Below are 26,151 nucleotides of genomic sequence, written 5' to 3'. Positions count from 1 at the left end.
TCAGTGATGAACCAGTTCATTAACACTGAAAGGTTAAAAATACCTTGCAAAGTAAATAAACAGAAAGTAAGAATGGCAGGAACAATCACTACTGACTTTGCTATGCCACTAACCCTCAGAAACAGTTCTACACCTGCTTTCACATTTGGCCTTCACAGTTTGCAGTGTTCATAGAGAAGCTAGTACTTTAAAAAGGCTCAAACACTAAAATGAACTTTTCTTTACTTCAGAGATCTACCGAAGCCTTTGCCTTGAGAAAAACTAACTCATGACAATGTGATGAAAAGGTGCCTTTCAGCTGTAATTCCACTTCTTCTGAATAATATTTTGTATTAAAAACTGTAGTAGGATACTAATTTTCTACTTGGAGAGCTATCCATAGTCTTCATCTACAAAACTAAGCCAAAACCATGAGGCACTGACAACAAATTATATGCATCTCCTGAAGGAAAGCATAGATAAAAAAGGAGCTGCTTTCAAATGAGGAAATTACCTAGTGAAGTAAACTGCAATTTTGATTCACAACTATTTTCAATACAAGTTTATTCGTTTTTAATAAAAAATTCACAACTTTCAAGTTGATAAGATCATCTCATATAAAGAACATGTGGAGAAGTTGCGGGGCAATACCTCTACTACTATTTAATATCTTCACCTTTTTGCAGAAATTTAAAATAGAGGGGGGATAAAAGCAAAAGCTCAAAGTTCTTAAAAGCAGAAATTTCTTTTGAAAGACCAATCCAACCACAAAGATTCATGACTTCTGTGAAATGCTATACTAAGAAGCTAATTAACCAACCCTGCAAATTAAATTTAAGGTAATTACCACTCAGTTTTTAAATTGCTTAGTACAAAGAGAGTAAAGTTACCTACAGCAAAGGTTTGGGGGTCTAGGAGAGCATTAGTAATGAAAACACACAGCTTTCCTCACATTCTTTTATTTTACCTAAATGCGTTAAAACTTTTCCATGAAGCGGAAGAAATAAAAACCAAGACATGGCTGAATGGCACCTTAAACTATTAAATATCAACCCGGAAGTTTAGGGGTTTTTCCCTGTTTGAATTGCTTGTTAAGAAGCAGTAACCCTTGCCTTACCAACAAAATTCTCAGACAAAGTTGTCATATTCTACAAAAAGAACCTAAATCAAATACATTATGTCTGGTAATCTGAAAGCAGTGTCTGTACTGACTTTGAGGAAGTGTCTTAAGTGGACACATACAAAAATTAATAGTTTAATTTACTAAAAAAAATTAAAAGCAGAGCTACTTTCAAGTAGAATCCCTCTATTACAACAATCAAATGCTGTCCAATTTAAAATAACAGGCCCAAACCCCACAGATATTTATAAACAAAGTCAATATTATTTCTGTAAAACAACAGCAACTGTTCATACTGAACTTTGCCAGGACTACCACAGTCGAGGTGTATTTGTCAAGTATTTCTTTCTCTAGGGTATTTGCTTAAACAATCCTCTTGCCTCCTGTCACACCTGCTAGCCAGAGAAATTACACAGGTTAAATATAACCACATTAAAAAGAAAAAACAAAAACACTGAACCACGCTAGTTAATTTTAACCTGGATCATTTCCTCAAGCTAGTTATGGGACACAATTCCACGAACCGTTGTGCTGGTGCAGCTGGAGTAAGGAAGAGGCAGGCCAAGTCAAGTCAATACTGCCACCAAAAGCACTGTTTGTCAACCAGTCATGTAAGAAAAAATACCTATTTTAAGGATTCAGAGCATCAGGCTCTATGATCGGCCACTCTGCCTCTACATGCAGTTTCATATTCCAGCCAAAACCATGCCTGACTTTCCCTGTGCCTCTTGGAAGGTTAACTCTTATCAGCACATGAAAACAACGGCCTTACCAAAATCTCACTGCAAATACGTTTGATTAGTCCACAAGCACACCTCCTCATGGAAAAAAAAACATTTCTAATTTATATCGAGGCCTAAAGTATCTGGAATTTGAAAGTGAAACCAACTAAAAATCCTGATCCACCTTAACCCAAACACAAAATTGAAGAACCGCGGATATGCAGTCCCTTGCTAGTGCTCACACTTGCACGCACGGAGTATTTAACACACTGACTTTAAGGCCGCAGTAACCCGAAAAAGGACCGGGGGCTACTGAGAATCCCTCAGGTTTTACAAGCGTAAACACGCTGCAGTTATCGTAATAAAGTTATCGGAAAAAAAACAAACGTGATCGGAGAAATAAGCCTTCCAGCCTGCTGCGCAACCCCGCAGCTCCAGCCCACCTGCCGCAGGGAGAGCGCGGGGCACGCTCTCGCCGCCGCCCGGGGCGCGAGGCCCGGCAGAGCCGTCCCGCCGCGGGGAGGGCCCGGCCCGAGCGGGCACCGACCGCCGCCCGCCCGCCCGCCCGCCCGCCCTGCCGCCGCGTAAACACCCGCTCCGCAGGGCCGCCGCGGAAACCTCCCCCGCGCGCGGGGCGGCGGGGCCGGGCGCGTCCCCCCGGAGCCCGCGGGACGAGCCGCCCCGCGGAGGGGCCGCGGGACGAGGTACCGCCCGCGGCTCTGCCCGGTCCGGCCCGGCCCGGCCCGGGGGATGCCGGGGAGTGCTGCGCCCGCCCTGCCCGGTTGGCGGGCGCGGGGCCAGGCGGGCAGCGCTCCCGACGCGCCCGGGAGTTGTGACAGGAGCAAAGTGGGTCACCGGGCCTAGCGGGTGCCCCGCGAGCGCCCCCCGCCCCCGGCCGCGGCCGTGCCCGCCCAAGGGCAGCCGCTGCACTCCCGCCCCCCGGTTCGCGGCGGGAGACGCACGCCGGCGCTGTCAAACTTCCCCCGCTCCCCTCCGCGCCGTGTGCCCGCCTTCCCCTCGCCGCCGCACACCGGGGCCCGGCGGGTCCGCCCGCACCGCCCCGCGCCGCGCTCGCCGCTCACCTGGCCCCGCGCTGCCGCTGCCCGCCTGCGTTGCCCCGGCGAGCGCCGCTCCCCGCGCGCAGCCCCGCGCCCGCCGCCCGCCGGCCCTGCCTGACTGAACCTCCCGCTCCCGCTCCTCCGGCGGCGGCACGGCAGCACCCGGGCCCGGGAGTCCCCCCGACACCACCGCGCCTGCGCCGCCGAGCCCCCACCGCCGCCGGCCGCCGCGGCGCCTCGCGCCACCGCGCGTGCGCCGGCGCGCACTGCAACCCGCGGCACCCCGGGGCCGCCGCCGCCGCCGCGCGTGCGCAGGAGCGGCGCACCGGGGAGGTGATTCCCCGCTCTGCGCGCGCGCCTCGCCGCGCGTGCGCAGGGGGGCGGGGGAGGGCTGCGGGTGCTGCGCAGGCGCGGTGGGCGCGCGCCTCCCTGACCTCGGCTCACCTCGCCTCACCTCACCCCGCGGGAAATGGCGGCGGCGCCGGGCGGGAGCGAGAGCGGGCACCGCGCTCCGGGCACCGCGCTCCGGGCTGCAGGCGCAGAGCCGCCCGCCGAGCCCGCGGAACGGGCTCCGCTGAACGGAGACGCTTCCCCGCTGGCCGGCGCGGTGAAGCCGGCACAGAACGCGGTCGCACGCGCGTTCCCAAAGCGACGTCTCGGGTCCGCTCCGCAAGCGCGACCCGAGGTGTTCAGGGGTCCGACAGCCCGTCCCAGCGGACGGCCGTGGTTTCTTGCCTGTGCATAAACGGGTGAAATTCCCAGAGCGGCAGAGACCAGACGTGTTTGCCTCAACCCTTTTTTGTGTACGAGGCTTTTAGTACCCTTCGATAATATGCGGCGACTATTTAAAAATAATCCTGTCATACCTGTAGCAGAACATTACGGCGAACCGTTTTCTGTAAAATAAAACGCTCAGGAGTAATATTGTGTAAGTAATCCCAATTTTTTCTCTCAGTTAAAAGGATTTCATTTTTCAGTTGATGCCCGAGTAGCAGTGTATCTAAAAGTATCAAGTTTAATTCGTGTTTGTGTCTAGAACAAAACAAAGAATTTTACTGCAAATTGTCATGGATTTCCTTTCTGGGTTACTTTTCAGGTAGTTCAGTTTCCCCATTTGATTCACAATTGTGACCAAAGTCTTACGAAAAAGATACTGTAGGGTCAGGAGCTTCTGTACCAGCAGTGCTCCCAAAGAGCTAACCAGGAAAGAATTCTGAAAAGCAGTAGTAAAAACACTTACTTTTCTAACTGATTCATAATACTCTAATTCCAGCTTTCAGTTGAGGAAAATGTAACATAAGGAAAGCTAATAATATTACCTCTTGCACAAAGGATAACACTCTTTTGATGAAATGTAGTGGAACTAATAGGCTACACCAAAAATGGAACATCCAGGAGAAAACGTGAGAATATTTTCAACAAAAAGGCGTAATTATCAGAACAAGAATATGGCAAAGAAACCAGGAGGCTACAAATTACTCCAGGGTGTATCTATTGAATTTGCCAGAAGATCTTTAGTAACCAGTAATAATTCATCAGAAAAAAAGTAGGGATGCTGCATTATCTCTTCACACCTTGCATAAATAGGAGCTTAACACCTACTTACTGCAACGTTGCAGTGACAGAATATTCTTTGACAAGATCAGAACAGGTAATACAGCTGTGGAGATGATACACATTTGCATTTTCTGCCAAAGCTGTGGCCCAAGCGAGGTAATTTTTTTAATGCTACTTCTCTTTTGGCAGTATTTTGTAGGATCCTGAAGGAACAGGACAGCGTAGAGATGGTGTGATGATTTTATGAAACTGTTCTGCTAGAAATGCCATTGCCCTGTTCCTGCCATCAGTGTGACTTTGCTGTGTAATGATAGCTCTGATTCACTCACAGGGCTGTTGAGAGCCAGCACAAGTTCTAAACAATGCCGAGTTAGGAGCAGCAGATCTTTTGTGAATTGGTGAATGGTGGGACTGCACTGAGCTGGAAATGCAGAAATTTCCAATGCACTTCCATTAACTATAGCCATGCTTCCTAGAGAAATGCCATTGCCATGCTGCATAATGTACTTCAGAGCCACAGAGCCACCACCTGCTTAGTGTGTTTATTTTGATCCACACTGGCCTGTTCAAAAGAGGATCTGTTTGAGGAAACTGGTACTGAAACTAAATCTCACATCAGAATAGTAAAATGAGTGGACGTTGATTTGAAAGCCTGTCACAATCCACCTAATCCTTGCAAAGCAAGGTTGGGTAATATTCCTGGAGCCTTTTCTTCCAAACAGTGTAACTGGCTCAGCACCAGAAACATCTGGTTTCAGCCTGCAGATCAGCTTGGGTTGTGCTGTTGCTTTGTCACATCTGATGGCTTTAATTACAACGGTGTGGTCGCTTTGCTTGGACAAGGACAGGGTCACCGAAGGCGAGGTGTGGCTCTGTCCCTGTCGCAGCTGCTCCCACTGTCACAGGCTGTGCGTGCCCCTGGCAGCAGCCGCAGCCGGGGGAGGGAGGCTCGCTGCTGAGAGGAAGCGATGCTACTTTTATAGCAGCCAGCTTGGATACTTGAAGGGACTGTGCAATCGTGTCTAAAGTCCCTGATGACCTATTTACATTTCTAACTACTAGCTAGCGTTCTAGTTTGAAGTGGCAGATAACAGCAGATAAGCCATTGTCTCTGAAATGCATCTACTAGTTATCTCTGAATCTGGAAAATAAAAGTTTCCAGCAGTGGTATCTGCCAGTAGCTATCCACCAATAGGCTCACCTAAGGAGCAGGAAAACATATTTGAACTAACTTATGTCAGAACACATGATCTTAATGAAAAATTTTTTGACCAATACATGTTTTTATCGCAATAAAATATCTTACTGTGAAATTGCAAAATACCCGTGCTTAGGCTGTATCCTCACCACAGAATTAGACAAATTCTATATGAGTTCTTGGCTTTTTTATCAGATTTTTTTTCCCTTTAAAAATAATCAAATACCTTTTCAACCTTTAAGAAGTATCCTTTAGATCTAATGATTACAAAAAACATCATTTTTTTCATAATGTGAATTATTTAGAAATATTCCTAGTGCCTTCTGCTTTCAGATATATTCCCACATGTTTAGCTATCCCAATGAACCTGCTTGTATTTCACCAGTTTATATACAAGTATTGTGGGTAAACACCTGTCCTTGTAATTCTGAATGCAGCAGTTTACAATGGCTTTGAGAAACTTGCCTTCTGGAAACTTTCAGGCCAGCAGGTTGAGGTGTTCATTAACCAGTAAACATATTGGGATACTAGAACAGAATAAGGAAATACAATGACACTCTTGGTGTAAATGATTTGTAAAATAACTGAAGTTATTAAAGCATTTGAAGAACACAAGTACCTTTTCCTATAGTCTGCTTCTACTTTAATTTGTTATAAGAATTGCAGGACAAATTTTATTTAGCTTCTTCCTAGATCATTGTCATTTAAAGAGCTGTGAAATTAAAAAGACATGGGAGGCACAGTATACAAAATATGTTAGTAAAGTTACCAGACACTTAAAGCACAGCGCCTCAGTTTCATTTCTCACTAAGTTTTTAAAACGGATTTTGTCCATTGTAGAGTTTGAATTATGTTTTTGAAGCTGTAACATACATTTTACTTAATTTAAACTAGATTTTAGTTTAACATTTAAATACTTCTCCACTCCTTAAGTAACATCAGGGAAACTTTTGTATATTTTTATTTTTACCATGCCTTACCACGTTCATTATTTTCACAGTTACTATTTAAAATACAATGTATATAAACCCAAAAAATCAGCCAATGGATGAAGAAGACACAGAAAACACCAAAACCAACAGGGTTTTTCTAGTTCCCCTCCAGCCCTTTGAGCAATTAGGGTCTTTTGTATCTGACTGAAGTTAAATCAGCTGGTGTGGCCTGTGGGCCTTGGAGGTCAAAGGCAGGTGAGCCAGTTTTGTTAATAGTGATGTGAGATTTTGGGGATATTCATGCTCATTCCTAAGGGATTACAAGTTTCCTCAGAGGTTCTTATTTATGCAATAGCAAAATGCAGAATTGGTTCTCCATTATACAGATCAAATGAAAATCAAGAAAGGTCACTATTTTCTCTCTTCAGATCTTGAAATTTAAATTACTGTAATTCTAACAATTTCATTTGGTTGTCCTATTTCTTTTCCTCCTGGAAAAACAAATTTGATTCCTGACGATTGAGAAGAAATTCCCTCCCAGAAAACTTGAAAATATAAGGAAAAGCGAAAACTTGTCTGAATCTTAAAAAATGATTAAATATTCTGTAGTAATTCTCAGTGCTTTTCAAAAACATCTAATAGAATTGCTAACATACACAGAACTAATCATGGGAGTCCTTTGACATTTCTGGTGCATCCTGTCGCAACTTCTGCTACCATTAGAGAATTTACAGGGCAGTCGATAACCTAACAAGACCCCCAGCCTTCCTCACTTTGCATAGCTGAGACTTTTCCTGATGGGCTTTTGATTTTTTTAAGTTAAAGGGGAAATAAAGGTAGAATGATCCTGTTAGACCACTCCCACTGAGAAAAGAAACTGCAAACAGTGGACAGCACTTTCTTAGTGAAACCCAGAGAGCTCAGCAAGGTTGCATACATGGTGATAAGCATGCACAGCAAAATCTTCCACGTTTGAACAAAAGTGAGCAATTAACTCTCACAAAGTGAATTAACAAGTTGAGTAAGTCAGATGCTCTGTGATTCCATTGCTTCCAAAAAATTGCTATTTCATTGGTCTCTTGAGTTTAATTTTTCTATTTTTTTTTAATTATCAGTTCATTTCTTTGTATTGAAGTATTCTACATCTTATTCAAGAATGTAGTTACCTTTACCAATAAAGATGAATTATAACCCAAACATTTTCTGGAGCATTTGTAAACTTCTTTTGCATACTGCTTGCCACAACTTTCTTTTACCTTCACATACTTTTGCCTCCTCTGAAGACACTTCCATTCCTGCAAGTGTTGCTGCCTAATTAGAAAGTAAAAATAATAATAAGCATCTTTGGAACATTTTACATGCATTTTAAATTAATATCTAGTGCATGTCAATTACTTAAATTATTTTAATAACTCTTGAGCTTGTGGTCTTAAAATTTTAGAGCTAGAAAGGTACCTATGCCAGTCTTTATTCAATAATATAACATTAAAATTCATTTTCTTAATTCATCAGTATCAAATTTGGGAAACTTGAGTAACAAACAAATTGTACAAGCATTTATCATTTGAGAGGAAGCAAGAAAACATTAGAGCAGGTACTAAATATTTGTGTGATTCTGAATAGGAGATTAGTTTAAGGAGGAGTTACAGTACTTGTACTAGTATTTACCAGAGAGTTTTAAAATAATTAATGAAAAATGAAACGCAAAATCAGTAGATGGCAGTCTTCATCTATAAAAATACTTGGAAGGTCGAAAAGGAAAATGCTTTACTGAAATTTGTTGAACTAAAAGCAGCTATTAATTAACTGAAAGCCACTGTGGAATTGTTTTTCACCAAAAAAAAAGAAAAAAAAGAATACATGTACAATGTTATTGTAGCAACAATACATTACAGTTTTGGTTCACAATTTCCACATATTTATGTGAATTATTTTCTTTCTCTGAGAGTACATTACTAGATACACTGTGTTAGTCCTAGAATTATTTTAGTCATTTTAACTATTCTACAGCAGTAAGTACAGCTAGCATCTAGGCAGAGGAAATGTTTTGATCACATTAGCTTTTTTATGTTGTGTAAACTGCATGCCTCATTTTTCTTAGATATAATACATGGTGGGCAGAACTCAGCAAAGTAACTTGTAAAATATGTCCGAAAATGCACACGTGAATGTCTGGTGTAGCAACAATTGCTGAAGTCTGCATGGTACTGTAAGTAAAATGTTTGGTGTGGTCCTATTAAATATTTGAGGAAGGATGATTGTGTCACAGTTGTACCTAAGAACAGTGTGCTGGGTATCACAGATCTCCAGAACTGTAGCCTGGCTGGGCTTGGAAGGGAGGTCACCTGTGGGAGGCCACTTGATGCTCATGTAGTGTCAGCCTTGGGGTGGCTGTCCAGAGCCATGTCCAGACAGCTTCTGAACATCACCAAGAAAGAAGACTATGCAACATTTCAGTTGTTCTCCCTCACAGTAAAAAAGTGTTTCCTGGTATTCAGAGGGAGCCTCCAGCATTTCAGTTTGTGCCCATGTCCTCTGGTCCTGTCATGGGGACCACTGGAAACACCTTGGCTCTGTTTGCTTTATACCATCCATTCAGGTATTTAGAGACTTGATTTGGTCTCCCCTGAGCCTTCCTTCAATGTAAACTTCAAATGGACATTTTCCTGAAGTAAGAAATAGAAAAGTCATTAAAATCTACCTTGAATAAGAGGCAAACAAAACACAATAGATGTTTATTAGGGATCCACAGCTGCCTTTTAAAACCACTCAAGTTTGTTGACTGGAGCATCTCTCTTATAAGGAAAGGCTGAGGGAATGGGCCTGTTCAGCCTCAAGAAGAGAAAACTGAGAGGGGACCTGTTGACAGGACCTCATCAATGTCAATAAGTATCTGCAGGGAAGGTGTCAAGAGGATGGAGCCAAGTCAAGTTCTTGTCAGGGTGCCAAGCAGTAGCAGAAGAGAGAATGGGCAGAAACTGATGCACAGGAAATTCCACTTGAATATAAGGATTGAATTACTGAGTGGCTGGCTGTGCACTGGAACAGGTTGCCCAGAGAAGTTGTGGAGTCTCCCTCACTGGAGATAGTCAAGAACTGGCTGGAAGCAATCCTGTGCCACGTGCTCTGGAGTGACCCTGCTGGAGCAGGGGTGTTGGACCTGGTGACCCACTGTTTTCCCACCCAGCCTGACCCGTTCTGTGATGCTGTGGTTCTGCAGCTGCCACCATTACAGCACAAAATTTCTCATGTATGGTAAAGTGAAACAATAGTAATTACTATAGTAATTCATAAGAAATTACATTTTTATTAGAGTAATATATTTGGAAACCATATTGTACCAGAAATGAGTGCTATGCTAGAAAAATAAATTTATTTTGCTCATAATAGTCAAATTAATTACTTGATCAATTAAAAATTCTAAGCGGCTTGATTCCAGCACTAAAATATAGTTTTCTTATTTAATGGCATGCCATCCTCATATGGGTGACACGTACCCCATATGAAAAACATTATCTATAACACAACTGGAGCTATGTATGATGAGATTTGGTTTTTTCTGTTTTTCTTGTGCACATGAGATAAAAGGGATATCCACAACCTTTCTTTCTGGCTTGAAATGCACAGAAAACTACCCAAAACAGAAGAGAAAATGTTTTTTATTTAAACTTTTTATTTGAACGTTTATCATCATTGCACAAAGTCCTGAAGACTAGCAGAACATATCTTTAGTGTGGCAGAGTCATCTTTGGTGTGGCAGAATGAGAGGAACCCCTTAATCAGGCAGAAAGAGAATGAGCCCTACTTGTGTGACTTGGACAAATGTTGAGATTGTGACACTTCAAACACAGAACACCTCCAAACACAGCATGGCCCAATGTATCTTCAGCTCAGCTGAGGGTGTATAACAGTGGTTTCCACTGTGGTCTGTTCAACACTTTCTTTTAAACATCCAGATTTCAGAGTAAATAATTTTGTCCTAACAGAACATCAAAGCAAGATATGGTGTAAACTGTTTCTCTGTGCCACTGGCAATCAGGAAGTAGGACAGTAATGTGGGTTCTATCTGATGTCAAAAGAGTAGAAAGTGGAAAAAGGCAGTTGTGTGAGTCAGCAGACATTGCTATTCTAAAGATTCTGAGTTTATTTTTTAGGAGCATGTACAATAGTGAGGTGCATTGCTAATGTGAATAGATGTCTCTCACTACACCTCTACACCTCTCTCAATAGCTTTCCTATCAGTCTCATCAAAGCAAACTTCAGCTTCCTTTAGTTCTTCAAGATTCATTCTGCTTTCACTGGAAACACAAAAAACCCAAACAAAAAAAGAGAAACAGACAAAAGAAGTCGACCTTTTGTTCTCCAGAATCATAAAACACTTTAAATGTATGAAAAGTAATTAGCAGATGTAATGTAGAACTAATGAAAGAAAAATATATATTTATTTCAGAAATTAGTCAACTTTGCCATAACTCTGGGTAAGAGAGAGGGGAAAAAAAAGCAACTTTATTTAATTATAACTATACAGGGAACTACAGAAATACAGGGATGGATTGCTACTAATAATTCAGAATGGTAATCTTCCTTACACTGACTGGCTTTTTTATGAAATTATGTAAGTTAGTTATCTGTACATGTTAGATGTCATACCACTTGTCACTATCTGCATTGTATGTTTAATTCAAAATGCTTTTTAAAATATCCAAGTGAAAATAATTGAAATTAAACCATGAATCTTGAACAAACATTTTTATAAGAAGTGTTAATTATGAAAATGCAGAGCAAAAAGAAGTGGGCAAGAAGAGGAAAAGGTCTTCTCAATTTGGCTTCCTCTGAGGCCTTAATTTTTCCAACTACCTTCTGAAGTTTCATTGCTCATCCAAAAGTGCAGAAGCAGGAGCAGTAATGCTGAGGCCAATTCAAACCATGACCAGCCAATACAATGTAAAAAAATTTAGCCCACTTCTAAACTGAGTCATTGAAGCACAGAATGGTTTGGGTTGGAAGGGACTTAAAGATTATCTGGTTCTGAGTCATTAGTTACTTTCAATATAATTACAACCTCAACAACATAATTTAATACAATTTTGTTGTGAAAATAAACTCGGAGAGATAAGTTGGGAAGTTTGTGCTTCTGAGTAGAGTTTCCTTCAGTCTCCATCAAAAGCAATTGAGTTTTCAAGTGAATTGTGATCCCAATTGCAATTAAGTCTTCTTCTAAATGAGAACCATAGTGCATCTGCTTTCTTAATAACTAAAAAAGCATGCCATTATAGTTTAGTTGAATTAAAGTCACAATATTTCTTCAAAAAGGACAACTTGTTCAGGTTCCTTTTATTAAGGGAAAAGGGATTCTCTTTTTTTTTCAGATGATGAAACACACAAATCACAATGTATTCTGGAAAAAATACAGTAGTCTTGATTGCAAACATTCTCATTAAAACAACTGTCTGGCTGAGGGCCTTTATTTAGAAGGGAAAATTTGCTTAACAGGGTTGTTAGAGGCAATGTCTGTTGCGTGCAAGCACTGACTCTTTTACAGTTGAATTACACTAGGAAACAAATAATTTTAATATGCTTTTAATATAATCAAGATAGTAAAGACCTTAACAGAGTCTGGTTTAAGAATATTTACATTTGAGTGATTTCTAATTGTACATTAATAACGAATAGTTATTGTAAAGAAAACAGTATGTCCATGTACTCAGCACTCCTGCAGTTTTAGTTCTAAGTCAGGAATCTATAATCCTGAAAGATAAGATAGAGCATTAGCTGTTAATATAACTATAAGTTGATATAAGACTTAAAAATTATGGCAGGATAAAATACATTAGAAAATACATAGTATTGGTCTACATTTTTACATCTCTCCAAATAGTTGCAGGCACTGAAAATAAATCCTGAAGTTTGCACTCAGTTTCAGTGTGAGTTTTTTATCTTTGTGAGATTAGGGAATTACCTTCAGGCTGCCAGTTTACTTCTCAGCATTCTTTTGACAAGTAGTTGACTCAGTTCTTTCTTTGTTTGACTTGTCATCATCAGTACTTTCCAAATTGTTTAAAAACATGGGATATTTTCCATTTCTTGCTGCCTGAAACACCTCTGTGTTATCTGTTCTGGGAACTGAATACCTACAGCTTCTGTTCACTTCATCTGAAGATAAGTGTAATTAACACATCTAAATGTATTTAACACATCTGGGAAAAGTTTGTGGGTGGAAATCTAAGCTGATTACACAGTTAAAGGCTTTCTGAGACAACTTCTCAACAAAAATATTGTGGTCTATTTGGAGAAAAATGAACTAATTTACATGTAAATCATGATCAAAAGCAATAAATAAATACCTCCTTAGCGAAAACCCACTGATCTCCTTCCATTACGTGGCTGAAAGACAAATATTCAGTAAGTTATGTATTCTGTAAAACTGACAGAATTTAGTAGCAAAGCCCCAAACAACTTGGTGTGTATAGAAATTTGTGAATGTCTCAGCAGTCTCATTGTGATTATTGTCAAAAATAGACCTAAGATAAGTTATTGTTTAATGTGTATCTACCTCTGGAAGATAATTACACACTAAAATTTACTGCATATCAATTGAAGAATGAATTTTCTATCTTGTATGATTTTATAAGGGGGAGAAAGCCATAAGAAGTCACTTCAAGAGATTGTTAATCCTTATTGTTTTTGCAATTTCTTAAAATGTGCTTTCTGATTGTTGCAATTATTGCACTATAAGTGGGTTTGTTGCTATTAATAAACAATTACATATCACTCTCAATTATTTTCTTTTTATACTGTATTCTTTGATATAGACAAGGACTTTCTTTTCACTGTGGTGTCTTACAGAAATATTTTGCACTAGAGAGGCACTTGATACAACCTCTACTAAAGCTGATAAAAAATTTCTTCCTGTGCTTAATAAGGACTTTTTTTTTGCTCTGGAAGCATGAATGCACCAATGTTAATATTACCTATAATTTTGGCCTGTCATAACAACTCTGAGGATCCAAGCCGGATACATAAGAAATGTAACTATACAAATCTGTGGTTTTTTCATTCAAATTATAGAATAACTTAGTTTGCAAAAAGGTCTTTAGGATCATTGAGTACAACCCTAGCCACATTTTTATTTAAAGCCATCAGCCACTTTCTTATTTAAGTAGAAATACCACAAAATCTGACTTGCCACCTTCTCAATTTTCCTAATAGTGCAAAAGATGAACACAGTAGTCTCACAAGAATTTCTGTAACTAGTTTCTTACCTTACTGCTCAAAACAGAAGGAAAATGGCAAGGTCAGACTTAGCACAGTGTGTAAGCATGGAATCATATTTATATCATGTGCAAACATACCCTGCTGAACAATACTTTAGGAAGATTTCCCAAGATGCCATGTTTTCTAGAACTTTCTCTGACAAATAGGTACTAAATGACCAATGACTTCTTAAGGCATAGAATGGTATCATGTATACACAAACCTAGGAATATGATTTTTAAAAAATGCCTACAATGCATTTATTTTAACAGAAGGAAATTTCAGGAGCAGACCTGGAGATGTCCTCTAGGGTGGAATGGTCTAACTGAAAAAAGTATCCTTAATCATAGTAATTCTTTCTGTAATTCAGTTATTATTCTCTTCTTCTTTTTTTTTTTTTTTTTTTTAACTCTCATCACAAAACAAAAGGAAAAAAAAAAATCAAACCATACCCTGTAGAAGAAGTAGCCTCTGCTTTGAATCACTCCAGGTCCTTGAAGTTCTTCCTGAGGAAAAAAATATTTAAATTATATCTACAGCTGTAAGTTAATACAGACAGAGAGGTTGTTTATGTATATATAAAAAATATTTCTTCAGTACTACATACAGACACATCATTTACTCCTTAAATGCTTTATGTGCATTTCCCCATATCAGTAACACAATGTCTATGTTGTCATGTAGAAATGGAAGAGAACATGTGAATGGAGCTGAATTCTGCCTTAAGTTTTAGATCAGCTCAGATTGCTTCTGAATGGTACTAGAAATGAGGAACAGCCTTTGCCTCATTTTCCAGGGCTCACTACCCAGGCACAAGGAAAGTGTCTTCATGAGAGCAGTTTCTACAGATAGAGTTTCTTTTTGCATCTTGCAGGAGGACAAAAATACAAAGTTTAAATATCAAAAATACTTGAGCTTCTCCCAGGAATGAGACCCCAGACTGTTCCCATAGATGTACCATCACCACCCCTCTCACATTAATTCCTAAAGAGCAGTGCTTGCAATAGTTTCTCCTGTCCATGCTGCACACAGGGTGAAACAGCTGCCTAGTGATCCATATAGCAAGGAGGCTGACACATTATGAAGAAAACAGAAATTCTCTCTAAATGTAACAAGTACAAAGCATGAGGTATCCAGTTGCTTTAATGAGACCTTCATGATTAGAGAACACATAAGCTTAATGATAGTGTTTTATTTGCTTCTGTTGGTATCAGAGAGGAGTGATGTGTCTGTCCTGCAGGTGGGGAGACAGTAAACTTGAGAAGCAAAATAGTGTTATTGTTATGCTTAGCAGAACATTAAAATGAGATGGCTTTTATTTAGCAAGGAGGGTATTTCTCAACTAAAAACTAGGGTGCTGTCATCTCTTGGGTAAATATCATAAGGTGAATTGTCATAGAAAGGAATCACACCATGCTCTCTTCTAATGCTGTGAGAATTGTGTAAAACAGGATGACTCCCATAATTTCCAAACTACAGAAGTGGATTCAACCCAGGGAAGCTTTCAAAGGAAGTAGACTTTAAACTATACATAATTTTTGAGTCTTGATTTTAATTCCAACTTCAGTTTATCACATATAGCATTGTATTCAGTTTCTTTCTGTACATAAAACATCTGTATGATTTTTATTTGTACTGTTCTTCCCATTCTGGCATTATCTGTGTTTGAAATACCTATCTTGGATGTATAATCTGATCACTAATGTATTTTTTAATACTTCAAAAGGGTAAAATTTTTTTCTGTACATTGCCATTTGAGTCTTATGGTATTCATATGTAATTTTTTCTACTTTTTCTATTCAATGTGTGAAAAAAACTGAAAACAGGAACAAAATAGGCAGCTGCTGCAAGATTAAGAAATTCATCCAGAACAGAAAAGTAATCAAGAGTAAAATTACTAGTGAGAAATTGTGTTTTATGTTAATGTCCTTTTCCTCTTACAACCAGACCCTCCTTAAACATTACATGTTCTTGTTTGAGTTCATGTCAGAAGTTTGGTACTAGTAAATAGCTGAAGCTAACAATATCTCATTTTTCTAACACCCACCTTCTAAATTTCTAAGGGTTTGAAGATGTTAAAAAAAAGGAAAAACCTGCCATAATAAATATGCAAGTTTATTCACAAACCTGCATGTATATATGTACACAGAAAAATATGTATTCATGAAGATGTATGATTACTCAGAGTTTTCTTTTAATGCCTGCCCTCTAGAAGGTATTTTGCTCAGTCTCTTATATTGACTAGCCAAGATAATGCTTGAATCTTCTTTCTTAGATCATATCCCATCAGGCAGGCTGTAGCTCAAGAGGAATCAAAGCTGTGAAAAAAATCTGGAGCTGTTTCAAATTGGGGAGAAAGAATGAATTTAATAGAGCATGTTTCCTCCTTCACCCATCCACCTTTTCAGTTCCTTATCTAGTCAGGGAGAGAGGTGGCTGTGTTTATGTACAGCAGGGTCTGGTTTTCTTCCCAATATGAGGAAGAAAAAAGATCAGCAGCAAGATAACCCTTCCTGAAGCACATTCTGTGACACCAAGATTTGGGTAGTCCAACCAAAATATATAAGCAGAAAGGTCTACAAGGGCATTTTTAGAAAAGCTAATGAATCACAAAGTGTAAGAACATAAGCATGCAGGTTTCAGTTTACATACGTCCAGTTTGTATCTCTTCAGTCTTCTCTCATTAAGGTGAGGAACAAGTTGCAGTAAAGGATGCAGGACAGATGACTGAGAGGACATGAACACACACACATGAGCAACAGTGAAATTTGGCCCTTATGATGCCAAAAAAGTCTTTTTCTGCAGTATCGACTCATGGACCAAACATGCATCAATAAAGGACTAAAGACTGAGAAACTGATTAATTGAAAAACATTTTTTTTTTACATTTTGACTTGACAACAAACAGGAATCAACACTTATATTTACACTACATGGAGTGAGAGAAGGAAAAGTTATGTATCCTCATCTTTACTAATTGAAAGTTCAGAACCATTTACAGACTCCTGGAATTATTCAAACTTTGTTCAGTCTCTAGGAGTGGTACTGAGAATATTTCCATGCAGTGTTCCTACTAATACTTCTAGAATTTTCTATTATGGAGAATATTCCTTCAACCTCTGTTGTACTGAGAAGTTCATTTTCCTTCAAAATAAATGGCAAAATATATATATATATTGGCTAAAGACCAGTGTACAGTAGAAAAATCCATTCTCAAGGGACATTTGTAACCATGGCACTCTATCTAAGCTCCGATCAAGAAATTCCTTGTGTTCAAAAAGACTTTAAGCTTGCAGACAGCCTAATTATGCACAGTGGCATTGTGTACAGCCTAAATACTCACCCTGGTAAAACACAGCTATGTCAGATATTGGAGAGAGGTCCACAGGAAGAAATAAACTGTAAACAAACCTGTGTTCCATTAACCCATTTAAACCTTCAACTCATATAAATGGAATTTTAAAAATAATGCATTTTTGCTATAATACTTCTTGGAAAAGTAACACAATTAAGAGAACTATAACACATGAAGTAACCAGAGTTACCAAAGTGTTATTGTACTTAATAGGTAAAAAGAACTTATTTGTAGTCAATTTTGCTGCCCAAGGTAGGCAATATGGGATCATAATGCCTAAAAACAGTAGAAATCTGATGTGATTGAAGTAGTTAATGAACATCCCAGCTGTCCACTTGGGCTCTATCTTGCAGCCAGTGGAGAGAACTTATAAAGCTGAGGAATGATGAATCTCACCTAAGTGAAAATTGTGATCTGAACAGCTAAACCAAAAGTGAGAAAGTGGTAATCTCTGGGAGCAGCAGCAAAGGTATTCAGGACGGTGATGCAGCGGAATGCAGTAACCTTTTAAGCAGGAGCAGCAGCAGAAATAGCTCATTTCACTTTGCCTTAATTACCATTAAAGCCTCCAAAGCAGCTGTAGCATGAAAACATTGACACCAATATGAGCAATGTCACCTTCTAGGAAATACACCACACATTTCTGGAGAAATGCAAAGAACAAGGCAAAAATGGACATTGGCATGTAAGAATGATTGTTAACAAACAAGAAAATATGAATACATTTAACTGTCTCAAAATCCTATGGTGCAAAGATGCACACAGATAACAGAGTATGTTTGCATTTCAAAAGTGAGAATGGATCACATACTTGGCTTGTTGGTTTATGAGAACACTTTTCAAGCAACTATTCTTGGCCATGTTTTAAACTGTATTTTTCATTCAAAATATAATTCGAAGTCCAAGTGAGACTTAAATACTATTTTGCCTCTACATATTTATGATGTGCAAATGAATTAATGCAGTTTAATTAAAAATTAATAAAAATGCTTTCGAGAGTATCTAATAGTTATGGTCATGTTCTTAGGTTTTATAAGTCCACATCGTACCACTGCATGTGCTATGTTCCAATACCTGAAAAAAGTATTTGATCTCATTATTAAAATTTGAAACTGCAAGATTAAGATTGAGTTGGGATTCCATGAATGTTTGGTTGAGTTTGTTAGATATTTTTTTCCCACACCTGTACAGTACTGATCATCCTCTCCTATATTGTTAAAACACCTGTACTGTAAACATGCAGCTCCCAGTCCTGAGCTTGCTACACAGTTGGAGAGACTACTGCAAAAAGGAATATTGTCTTGGTTTTGTATATAAGCACACATGTACTCACTCACAAGGAGGTACTATGCCACTTACCATGATGTCTGAGTTGCCCGAGTCATGAGTCTTAGAATAATGAAATAAGAACTGTTAAAAAAAAAAAATTAAAAGTGGAGTTTTACTACAAAGCAGGGCAAGAGTTTTATGATTTTCTTGCCTTTTTTTAGTGTGATTGTAGGACATATATAGACATCTTACCCTTTTGTTGTTGTCTTTCTCATCTAAACCCTGTGGGAATAATAGTTGGTAGAAAGGCTTTTATTCATTAAAATAAAAAGAACAATTGATAATTTTGATTAAATACATAATCTTTTCAGCACTGGGTTGAAATATCCTTCCTTGGCAGATGTATTGTATGTCTTTGCTTATCAATCTAACTAATCATTTAAACCTCTGTAGAGAGCATTGATTATTCTGAGCTAGAAGAGTTAGATGTGTTTAGCAGATGTTCCCTTGTTCATCCCCTTTACTTAGGAGATTTACTCTCCTAAGTAAATCTCTTTGTCTGTTGAGAATTCATAGTTTTTCTAATCTAAAGTAATAAAAACACCTAACACTTTGTACTCAACCCGAAGATAATTTTCCAAACATTGATGTATCTCTGTTGTCTTTACAAGGTGTTACATTCTGGCACATGGCATTTCAGAGTAAAAACTGATAGAAGTACTTCCAGTGCTGAATGACACTTTCCATACTGGGTCCTCAGAATTCATTGTAGACAATGGCACAGTGAGAGATCAGGCTTCAAAAATGCTAAGCAGTCTTTTGTGTGTGTTACCTGTGGTTTCTGAAGAAATCCCATGATCAAAAAACAAAGTTCTTCCAGTGTACTGGACACCTAGTGCAAAGAAAACAGGAACTCAGGTATCACTCTTCCAATTCTACTAAATATAACAAACAGTATCCAAATAGTAGAGCTACATCTGTCTGACTCACCTGAGGCTGAGAATCTGTGGACAGGTAAGCAGAACATGCATCTTCTATCTGTAAGAGTTCACACAGTTTTTTTTTTTTAGGAAGTCAGAGTAATAAAAACAAGTGAAATACGCATATTTTCAGAAAAAGGTGAGCGCAGCTAATGGCATGGTAAGCTTGCTTACTGTAAGGCATCCTTATAGGTCCATTCATTAAATACCTTGCATTCAAAGGGGGAAAGGGCCTTAACCACATTAAAAAATAAAATAACAACAACAACAAACCTATACTTGCTTGATCTGAACACATATCTGAGACTCTTATTCCATACCCAGCACATACCACTTTTAACTGCAAACTTCTCAGACTAAGTCATATTTTAAGTTATAATTGTAAGCATCCTAGGCATAAACTATGAACTTGAATCTCTTCAGCCATATCTTTGAATTATACAAAACTGTGAAGAAAGTAACAAAACTAAGGCAAGGGATTAAAGGATCAATCCTCAAACAGAACTCTTTCAATTGGATTACAGCATCCCTACAGGTGTATGACACATGCATCCCTTGAGTGATTATGATATGTGCTGGCACATCTTATGCACACCACTCAATTTGTGCCAGAAGTTTCCTAAACACTGTGTGAAACACCACTACTGTTTATCTTCACCAGTCTTTTCAAAGCAGTCTTCATTCCCTGCTGTCATGATCTTTTCTTGGAAGAAGTACCAAAGAAGTGATTCCTACCCATCCTCTCCCTATGGTTCATAACCTTGTATTAATTACATCCTCCTTCTGTCTCTTTTGCAAGATGAAAGAATAATGTGATATTGACAAATCTTTAGTGGAGTTATTAACAGAGAAGGAATAAAAAATGAAATAAATTTATTTCAGTTCAAAGAAATAATATTACCAGCACTGCAAGCTCAAAGTACTCTGTAAGAAAAAGTCTCCAGCACTGCAACTGAAGTTGCACAGTTTCAAAAAAAATGGCAAAAAGCAACTTAAAATTCTATTAAATTACTTCAAAGTTGTATCATAGTAACCTCCATCAGTATATGCTAATTTTTCTATGTAATATTTGGTAGCGGTAGATGAAAAAAAAAAACCCTCTACCACTCATGTTGTTCACAGGCTGCATAAAAAAATACAGTGGTTTTGGGGTTTTTTTTGATAGAGAAGGCAATGCAATTGTTCTTGCAAATTTTTATAGAGAAAAAGCTTAAGTGACACACATTAGCAAAAAAAACATTAAAGGAAAAAAGAAATTTAAAAAAAAATAATGCTTATCTGAGCACTTCAGGACAGGAGATGATTCATTTCTCCAGAGACAATCTATGAGAAAGCATTAGCAGACATAGTGGGAAAACTAATAGCTCACAGAATTCCCTTTTCAAATGGTTTTGTTGGTAACACATCCTCTCTGTTCTCTTTTTCCTTCATCTTGCACGTGTTTGAGTTTATTAGTTCAGCCTCACTACTTTCAGAGTGAGAAAGCATAGAGGAGAAATTCAGCAATTATGAGATAAAAGCTGAAGTTATTTTGGAAGCTTATGTTTAAAAAAAGGGCTGTTTCCTCTTGGGGATTTTTTGTGCTGGGTTTTATTTGTTTATTTACTTGACACAGTACCATAACTCAGTAGCAGAACAAGCCAGAGACTGCTTTGTGTTCAACACAAAGGTATCTTTCAGCTAAAATCTTTGCAGACAAAGGAAGGGCTGAGGAAAAGCCACCATTTCTGTTAATTCTGATAATTCCTTTAAAAAATATTAGTATGCATCTTCTCCAAAATTTTCTCTCCTGTCTCAGAAATGTGGCGTGAGGGTAGAAGATTGCAAGTTGCTTGGGGTTGGTGAATTAACATAAAGAAACAAAAGGAAGTAAGAGACAAGTAATGAAACAAAATACTTAGTGACAAAGTTCTCAAATTTATAAACGCAGAGCCATTCCTGGAACATTCTAAGTTTATTTAGAGGCAGGGTTTCTCCTGAATGATCCACTAGTAAAGTATCAAAGAGGGAAGAATTATTACTTATTTGCACTTTATGAAACCCCGGTGACCTAGTGTGATGAGTAATTAGGTTGATTTAGGGTATATGAATATATATCTAATTCTCTTTCTTTAGACCCTTTCCAGTCCAGCATAATTCTAGTTCTAATGGTAACTTTTATATTGCTTCTATTACAAAATTAGTCTCTTATGCATTCTGTTTTCTTCATTGAAATCAACAAGACCTTTGTCTTGGTTTCCAGGCACCACAGGGACAAATCTTACAGCTAGCATATCTTATCAAGACACGCAGAAATGTATTAAACAGCTTTTTAAATCCAGAATGTAAATAACTCATTTTCAAATACTCCTTATAGTTATCAGGATCTTACTTCCCAAGAGACCATTTTTTCCTGAGTGATAAGCATCACTAGGGACATTCAAGTGCCAGTAGAATAAGCTAGGTTTTGAGTCACCATGTCCAATATGAACTGTGGCGAGATGACAGTAAGCAGAATGTCTCCTGTAATGGTCTCAGTCAGAAGAAATTTACTCTCTGCATCTGCCCCCCTGATGAGTCACTTATTTTCCAATGTTATCAAAAGCTACTAAATTAAATGTCAACACAATAGTTGACAGTTGCAGCAACACCAGGGTATGCAAGTTGCAGGATAAACCCTCTCCACATGTTATACCCTGCCACTCCATCTGTTCCAAAAGGGCAGGGAAGAGCCTGTGTTAACACATGCGTCACACTCCAGAGTCAAAACAAACGTTCATTTCAGAGATGAGAGTGGAAGTTATGATACCAATCAGTAGCCAAATGTTAGAGGGGCTAATTGACACAGTACACTGTCCTTTCCCTAGTAAATTGAGAGGCTAGGATAGGATTGGACAGTGTCCCAGCCTTGTGTGCAGAGCAGAGGATGCAAGAAGCAAGACTGAATGAGTTGAAACAATTCCTGAGTATCATGTACAGATATAAAGCTACCAGATGTGAGGGACACTGTGATGCTTCCAGGGACAGTGTCTGCCTGTCAGTTACCAAACATAGCTCTCCATTGAGACAAGACAATCTCTTCTCAGAATGACATCTCAGCACTTAGTCCCAACATCCTCTTGAAGCAACTGTTCAAAATACCTGGAAAATTAGATATTTCACCTCTTTGCTGATGCCAGGATAGGAGACATACAAGAAGAAATACTGGAATAAAACACAGCTGAACTCTGTGCAAGAGAAACACTGGATAGGGAGGTGGGTCTGTAGCAAGGATGGGCACAGAAGAAATGGGAGGATACCACATGGCAGATGATGCTTACCTCTTTCAACAGCTGCAAATCCTCTTCTGATTCGAGTGCTTGGGATGGCATTGGTGCACCTGGAAGCACAAACTGTGCTTAGCAATACTGTACACCAAAGGTCTTTTGTGTAAGCATCCCATGTCAGACAGACCTAGCTCAGCTATTAACTGCAAAGGCCGAGAGCTGCTTGGTCCAAGGAAGTCTGTGACCCTGGGTGCTCTGTGGTTTGTCTGGTGATTTTTGCCTGCTCTCTTTTCAGCAACACAGCAGGATGCTTTATCACAAGTTCACAGCAGATATGGGCACTCACATGTCTGAACAATAAACAGTGGGGAAGTTACTTAGGTCTCACTGAGACCTGCTCAGAAAATCACATTCCAGTTCCTAGAACCTTGAGCTGTCTGAGAGCTCTGCTCACCTCCAGTGCATGCACTGTGAGTTGAGGATCTGGACTCTACTCCTTGCCTACCTGTGTGCTACAGCTGCAGAATTGAACATGCACTATGTAATATACGATTGCATATAAATTGTACCCATGATATGAACATGTTGTTTTGACAAGGTGATAGATACATCTGTAACTGGATTTGTTTCCTCTGTCTTGTATATGTGATGTGGAAAGCTTGTCCCTCAGCAGATTAAATGTGTCCTTAATTGCATAATGATGCAGTGAAGCTCTGCTTAACTTGGGGGAGCTCCTTTCTCTACCTCTACCCACCCAGGCTGCAGACATGGAAGTCACTGTCCCAGCATCCCTTCCAGCTCAATGTCCAGAATATCCCTCTTTCCACATTGTTATTTTACGTGGCAGTGTATTTCTGACAGCAGTGTATTGTTAGAGTCTCTGTAAATAGCAGAAATGAGCATCACCAAATTGTGAGTACGTCAGACACCATGCAATGGTGTCAGTGAGGGGATGTGCTGTACCTCCCATGGGAGGAGGGAAACTGGTGCTGGACCTCTAGACCTAGACAGAATATCCAGTGAGCAGGGAATAAATGCCATCATGTTATTTGTTTTACATTTACCCCATATAACAATAATCACAACAGTAGTTACTTCTAGGCATTAATGGAACGGGATGGATTTCAAAACCACATTTTTGTACTGGCACAGACTTAAGGTGACTAATTATTATGAATGCTTGCTTTGCCCCAAAAAAGAATTAGAGGGGCTCTTAATTTCACACTATATAGATGTGGGATTTAAAAAAAAAAATGTTTGAGTTGTTCACATAACAAGGAATCTGATTACAAATTATTTGTTTCATTTCAAAGAAAAATGCCAAATAAATTAAAGGTGCAACAGTTGTCTTACGTTGTCTTCTGCTCTTAAATTAATGTATTCAAACTGGAGTGTTACCTGGGATTAGTATCCTAGTTAAAAGAGTGGAACAGGGCAACATTTCAAATTAGCACACCTTCCCCATCAAAGCATTGCTTCCCTATCTCTGAACACTTCATTCATTTACACAACAGAACACATAGTGAAACATTAAGGTTTTTTGTAATATACACAAAATAACCATAGGGGGAAGGGGGAAAAAAGAAGGTGAGAGAGAGAGGAGAGAGAGGAGGGAGGGGAGAGAGAAGAGAGAGAAGAAAGAAGCATGTGCTATTGAAGAAAAGAGTCCTATTTAAAGGAAACACGGAGGAGGAAATCCTTCTACAAAATCAACATTGCCTATAGCACATTTGGTCTCCTATCCTTCAATTCTGCCATCTTTAAGAAATTCAATTTCTTTCAAGGCAGTAGAATGCCAGATACACAGCCTGGGACTCACATCTTCTCTTCCCTCTACTGCATCCCTAAACAAGCTCGGGGCAATCATTTGTGTGAGAACAGAGATGAAATACTGTGTGCCACTGCCCTCCACTGCGCTCCTCTTCCTTCCCTCTCCACTTCCACATCTTCAGAACTTATTTTTAACATAATATTAAATATTCTGCCACTAGATTTCTTTGGTTATTGATATTTAAAAACCACAGCAAAGCAGAACAAAAACAACTAAAGCAAATCACACAAATATAATACAAACAAAATAGAAATAGTCCTTGCACAGCATTTTGTAGTGTTACTTTACAAGGTGTAAGCAGCTAATCTATCTGAGGTGTGAAAATAGAGTAGAAAAGAAGGTATGGTTTGTTAAACAGTCCACTAGATGTTTCACAAGAGACCCCTGCTACAAAAATAGCAACTTTCAGGATTCCTCACGTGATAAATACTGCTACAGGTTGAAATTACTACCAGAGGGTCCTAATTTGTCCTGCAATTTTGCGACACATGTTGTTTCATGTCTTTTCTTACCTTTTTAAATCAGAGTAAATGACACTTAAAATTAAATCTCTTTCAGCAAAAGCCTATTCCCCAAGCTGCCGGAGTGTTTTGCCAGGACAGCGTAATCCTGCCGAGTGCCCGGAGCCGTGCCCAGCAGCTGCCCCGCAGGGCTGGCCGGCTGCGGGCACCCTGCTCGCGGGAATGGGCAGAGCCGGCGGCGCAGGAGGGGACTGCGAGCGGGACGGTGCTCACCTTCGCAAGCAGGAATCGAGGAAGCGAGCAGGACGAGGAGCAGCAGCAGCGGGGAGCCGGGCAGCGCCGCGCCGCCTCCTCCCGTCCTGGGGCCGCGCTCGGGGGTGGCCGCGGGGGGCTGCTGGTGGCACCACAGGTGTCCCATGTCCGCCGAGCTCCCGCTCTGCCAGCCGCTCTTCTGGCCATGTCCCCTCTCCCTGCCCCAACTTTTTAAATGCCCCCGACACGTGGGGCTCCACAGCCTGGCTCGGGAGGGCTGCCCCGCTCCCCCCGGGGCCGGCGGCTGGTGACTCAGCCCGCTCCGCTCCGCCCCGGCGCAGCGCCGCCGGAGCCCGCGCTGGGGCGGGGGTGTCCCTGCGAGGCGCAGCGGCGAGGCGCTGGCCCGGCTCCCCGCCCTTTGTTAAACCCCCTCCTTAACAAAACAATCCGTGCTTTAGTCCCCCGGAGCCGGCAGGAGCCGCGGTGGCTGGCGCGGCGGGTACCGCTCCCTCAGAGCCGCGGCGTTCGGAGCCGTGAGGCGAGGGCGGCCCGGGAGGGTGTTCAGACACCGTCCCTGCCCGGTGTGCGGGGCAGAAGAGGCGTGATTTAAAGCGGGTAAATCCGACCCACTAGCCGATTTGCCCCCAACTAGCTGAACGTGGGAGTAAATCTCGTCGAGCTGGCATGTGGGAGAAGCCGTCGGTGGCTCTGGGGACGGGCACCCCTCTGCCTCGGCACACGCCTGCTCCTCACTGGATTTTCTGGATCTGCAGGGGTGTGACTGCCTCCAGACTTTTCCCATGCCTTAAATACACACACAATGCCACACCACGAAACAGAACTCAACGATATGGTAGTATTTAGCAATTAAAATCCTAATACTGTGCTTTGCAAGGTATTTTACTTATAATACAGCTGCAGACCTTGGTCCCGGTTGT

General features: G+C 40.3%; 3 protein-coding genes across 13 annotated transcripts in view; all 3 read right to left on the bottom strand.

Moving 5' to 3' along the window:
* CLOCK (clock circadian regulator) overlaps positions 1–3,109 on the bottom strand; it is a 65,029-nt gene extending 61,920 nt beyond the window's left edge. For 7 of the 8 annotated variants that reach the window (XM_064418129.1, XM_064418126.1, XM_064418131.1 and 4 more), the window contains exon 1: positions 2,904–3,108. The gene's annotated coding sequence lies outside the window, so the exon portion shown is untranslated. Of the gene's footprint in view, positions 1–2,903 lie in introns of all 8 variants that reach the window. The other variant, XM_064418134.1, reaches the window with a different exon arrangement.
* A 2,740-nt stretch (positions 3,110–5,849) lies between these two features.
* Positions 5,850–11,983, bottom strand: PDCL2 (phosducin like 2). Its single transcript, XM_064418125.1, is given in 5 exon segments — positions 5,850–6,004; positions 6,006–6,161; positions 7,733–7,782; positions 7,784–7,873; positions 10,777–11,983. Coding segments are annotated over 5 exon segments (531 nt in total). The 5' UTR covers positions 10,939–11,983; the 3' UTR covers positions 5,850–5,931.
* A 147-nt stretch (positions 11,984–12,130) lies between these two features.
* Positions 12,131–25,862, bottom strand: NMU (neuromedin U). Of its 4 annotated transcripts, XM_064418121.1 has the most exons (10): positions 25,235–25,856; positions 22,724–22,782; positions 19,435–19,482; positions 19,277–19,336; positions 18,697–18,726; positions 18,535–18,585; positions 16,473–16,547; positions 14,273–14,326; positions 12,911–12,950; positions 12,131–12,314 (listed from the first exon to the last, which is right to left on the bottom strand). In XM_064418121.1, the coding sequence occupies exons 1-9, from the start codon at positions 25,377–25,379 to the stop codon at positions 12,915–12,917; spliced, it is 558 nt and encodes a 185-aa protein (XP_064274191.1). In that variant the 5' UTR covers positions 25,380–25,856; the 3' UTR covers positions 12,131–12,314; positions 12,911–12,914. The 4 variants fall into 4 exon arrangements, with proteins under 4 accessions (XP_064274191.1, XP_064274192.1, XP_064274193.1 ...); XM_064418122.1 differs by lacking the exon at positions 18,697–18,726 and having other exon boundaries at positions 25,235–25,862; XM_064418123.1 differs by lacking the exon at positions 16,473–16,547 and having other exon boundaries at positions 25,235–25,851.
* Positions 25,863–26,151: the final 289 nt, after the last annotated feature.

Source organism: Passer domesticus, chromosome 4 (assembly GCF_036417665.1).
Source record: "Passer domesticus isolate bPasDom1 chromosome 4, bPasDom1.hap1, whole genome shotgun sequence".
NCBI lineage: Eukaryota > Metazoa > Chordata > Aves > Passeriformes > Passeridae > Passer > Passer domesticus.
Note: the sequence above shows the minus strand (reverse complement) of the source record. Positions and strands in the feature narration are given on the sequence as shown.